General features: G+C 52.0%; 1 protein-coding gene across 1 annotated transcript; it reads left to right on the forward strand.

Annotated features, from left to right (window-relative positions):
* Window positions 1-548: 548 nt before the first annotated feature.
* LOC113207990 (putative inorganic phosphate cotransporter) lies at window positions 549-2,998 on the forward strand (the record flags this gene model as incomplete). Its single annotated transcript, XM_052276775.1, is given in 5 exon segments — window positions 549-769; window positions 1,009-1,155; window positions 1,246-1,378; window positions 1,459-1,700; window positions 2,257-2,998. Coding segments are annotated over 5 exon segments (950 nt in total), but the record flags the coding sequence as incomplete, so codon positions are not given.
* Between the last annotated feature and the right edge of the window lie 53 nt (window positions 2,999-3,051).

A 3,051-nucleotide genomic window follows, 5' to 3' on the forward strand; every position in this document is an offset into this window, starting at 1 on the left:
CTCGACTCAGCGGGCGCACGGGTCCTGGGTCCAGGTCTGGGGAGAGGTGAGGAGGGGACCCGTGCACCCGCCGAGTCGAGGATAGGCAAACCCGCCCCCACCTGCTTCTTCTCTGAATCACTCCGTACATCCAGAAAAAAATCCGCACGGAGATAAAGTCATGGTAAATTTGGATTCCAGATATTTCTATAAATAAAACCTTAAAGTTAAGGAAACTGACATGCATAAGTGTACTATGCCTGCATCTGATGGCTCCTGCTGATCCAACGATGAGTACCAGGTGGCTGGTTAACCCCGCTCACATCTGCAGTTATGCTGCACCGCACGCACGAGTGCAGGAGTGCTTGCCTATCACCCCTGTCCACCGCCTTACGGTCCGAGCTAGAAGGCCACTCGCCCGCGCTCCCGGGTGTGCAACAGCATAACTGCAGATGTGAGCGGTGTTAATCAGTCACCTGGTATAACCCACCACACCCACCATCTAAAATTGGCGCAATTTTGTGTACGACATCGATTTTACCACGGCTCACCTCGATGTCGCCCTGCAGGCGGCTCCGTGGGCGCTTCCGTGACCTACCCCGTGTGCGGGCTCATCATTGACAGCCTGGGTTGGGAGGCTGTCTTCTACATCTCGGGCGCGCTGGGCGTGCTCTGGTGGCTGGCCTGGACCGTGCTCGTGTTCGACTCGCCCGAGGAGCACCCGAGGATCGCGTCCAGCGAGAGACTCCACATCCAAAAGGCCCTTGTCGGGAACGTCACTAGGAAGAAGGTGTGCCAGCGACAAATGCTAGCCTGTAATGCCAGCTATACACACTAAATTTTTATGAACTTTTTTGTACGCAGTTTATGTATTTCAGGGTACATGCGCTACTGCGTATCATGTTATACGCAATTATGAACAATTTTGAAAAAATATATTTTTAGCCATCTGGACAGGGTTTGCAATCTGAAGCCATAGTGGTTCCTGAAATGAGGGCAAGAGGGAAGGTCATGTGAATTGTGTTGCAGCTACCGACGCCGTGGAGGAGTATCCTCCTGTCGCTGCCCGTGTGGATGAACATCGTGGCGCAGTGGGGAGGCCTCTGGGGGTTGCTCACGCTCATGACGCAGGCGCCCTCCTACTTCAGGAACGTCCATGGCTGGGGCATCCGTATGGTAAGTTTCTACAGAAGGGGGCTTCCGCTGAGAACCAATGAGCCTCGGCGGCAGTCGCCTCACGGCTCACGCTGCTACTCACTCCCACAGACGGGGCTGCTGTCCGGCCTGCCGCAGCTCTGCAGGATGCTGTTTGCCGTCGTCTTCTCCACCATCGGGGATTATCTTCTCAAGAGCAACCGGATGTCCAGGACCAACGTGCGCAAAATGGCCACAGCAATGTGTAAGTTTCGGCAGCAGCAAAGAAATTGCGCTGATAACGGCACGTAAATTGACAGTTTGCATTTGCTTGCGTGTGTGCAGGCAACATCGGGCAGGCCGTTTTCGTCATCGGGCTCGCTTTTTCGGGCTGCAACAAAATCGCTGCCATCTTCTTTCTCACGGCGGCCACCGCGGCGAACGGCGCCGTGTCGACGGGTGCGCTTGCCAGCATGGTTGACATAAGCCCAAATTTCGCCAGCATCGTCCTGGGCATCAACGGGGTAGTCACTGTGTTGCCAGGATTCATCTCCCCCATCATGGTCGGGGCTCTTACGTACAACAATGTAGGTATACCCAGAGGGTTTTCCTCGGGGGACACTTTTGTCGGTGTAGTTTCAAATACCAAATGACCCAATCTTGACTGACCTTCATCAATTATGTAATTTTGACAAAATCTTTTGGACCGCCATTTAAAAGATCATCCAGAAAGTACGACCGCCCTTTGCCGCACGAAACTGCCCAACTGCCCAGTTAGCCAATGGAAGCTCTCATAGCGCCTGATCGGTAGGCAATATCTTGCCTGTGGTGCACGCGTGCAATGCAGGCTGGCCTACCCTGATTTTCGCAGGCGCCGAGCTCCTGTAATTTGCCGACCGAATCTGAGGGAAGCGGGCCTACGTTCTGTACGATCCCTAACACGCGTGCCGACTGGTTGCATGCATACTCACTGGGGACTGGACGGGTGATTCAATGCCCCCTCTAGATGCGTTTGATAAGCTCCACAAAAACGTCAACCCCCTCGGATCCCCACTGTCCCTCCTCTTATCACTTAAAAAATTTGGAACTATCCAAAATTGTTGTCTTGTGGGTTTACCACGATGGTGGAATCGTTTGTTACAGCAAACTGTAGAGCAGTGGCAGATTGTATTTGGCATTACTGCCGCTATGCTGCTGGTAACCGGAGTTGCGTACGTGTTGTTCGGCCGCTCGGAAGTGCAGGTGTGGAACGAGCCTGCTGAGTCCACGTCCGCCGAAGATGACGACGCCGAAGACGACAAGACGGTTGTGACCGTGTCTTCCAAATGCTCCGATTCAGTACGATCCTAATGGGCCAAGCAAATGCTGGGAGCATGAGAGAAGAGCGTGGCGTCTTTCTCTCAAGCTGCGAGCGCGAGGACAGCTGGTGCAAAAGTGACTGGCTGGCCCCTACAGGGATGGTTTTAGGCCGAGGCCCATCCTGGGCCCATCTGATGGGTGGTGTATCCGAGGGTGTGTTACACACTGTCCGTTTTACTGACTCGTGGGGAGGTTCCTAGCCCTCTCTAACCGCCCTTAATTTGTTGTCTTTCACGAACTTGTGGGTCATTAATCGGGTTCAACAATGACGTTGGACCAGTGCAAAGAGTAAATCAATCGCGTCTTCCTTCATAAGCAGTCACTGCCTGTAAGAAACGTTTGTTCATTTCTCATGTAAATCTTTGTAACTCGGCGAGGAAGAGTCTTTGCTATCAGGATCTCATTCGTGCCATCTTTGAAATCTAATGTAAGGTAATGATTTGTACATACGTCATTTGGTAGTTTAAATGTAACTCTTAAGGTCACTATGATTCCAGTCAAAAATTAAAATTATTTGAAATGGGTATTTTTAACTGATATTGTTCTGATCCACACCGTTCCTCACTTCTAATTAGAGAC

The sequence above is a fragment of the Frankliniella occidentalis genome, unplaced genomic scaffold, assembly GCF_000697945.3.
Source record: "Frankliniella occidentalis isolate FOCC.00 unplaced genomic scaffold, Focc_3.1 Scaffold4347, whole genome shotgun sequence".
NCBI classification, from domain to species: domain Eukaryota; kingdom Metazoa; phylum Arthropoda; class Insecta; order Thysanoptera; family Thripidae; genus Frankliniella; species Frankliniella occidentalis.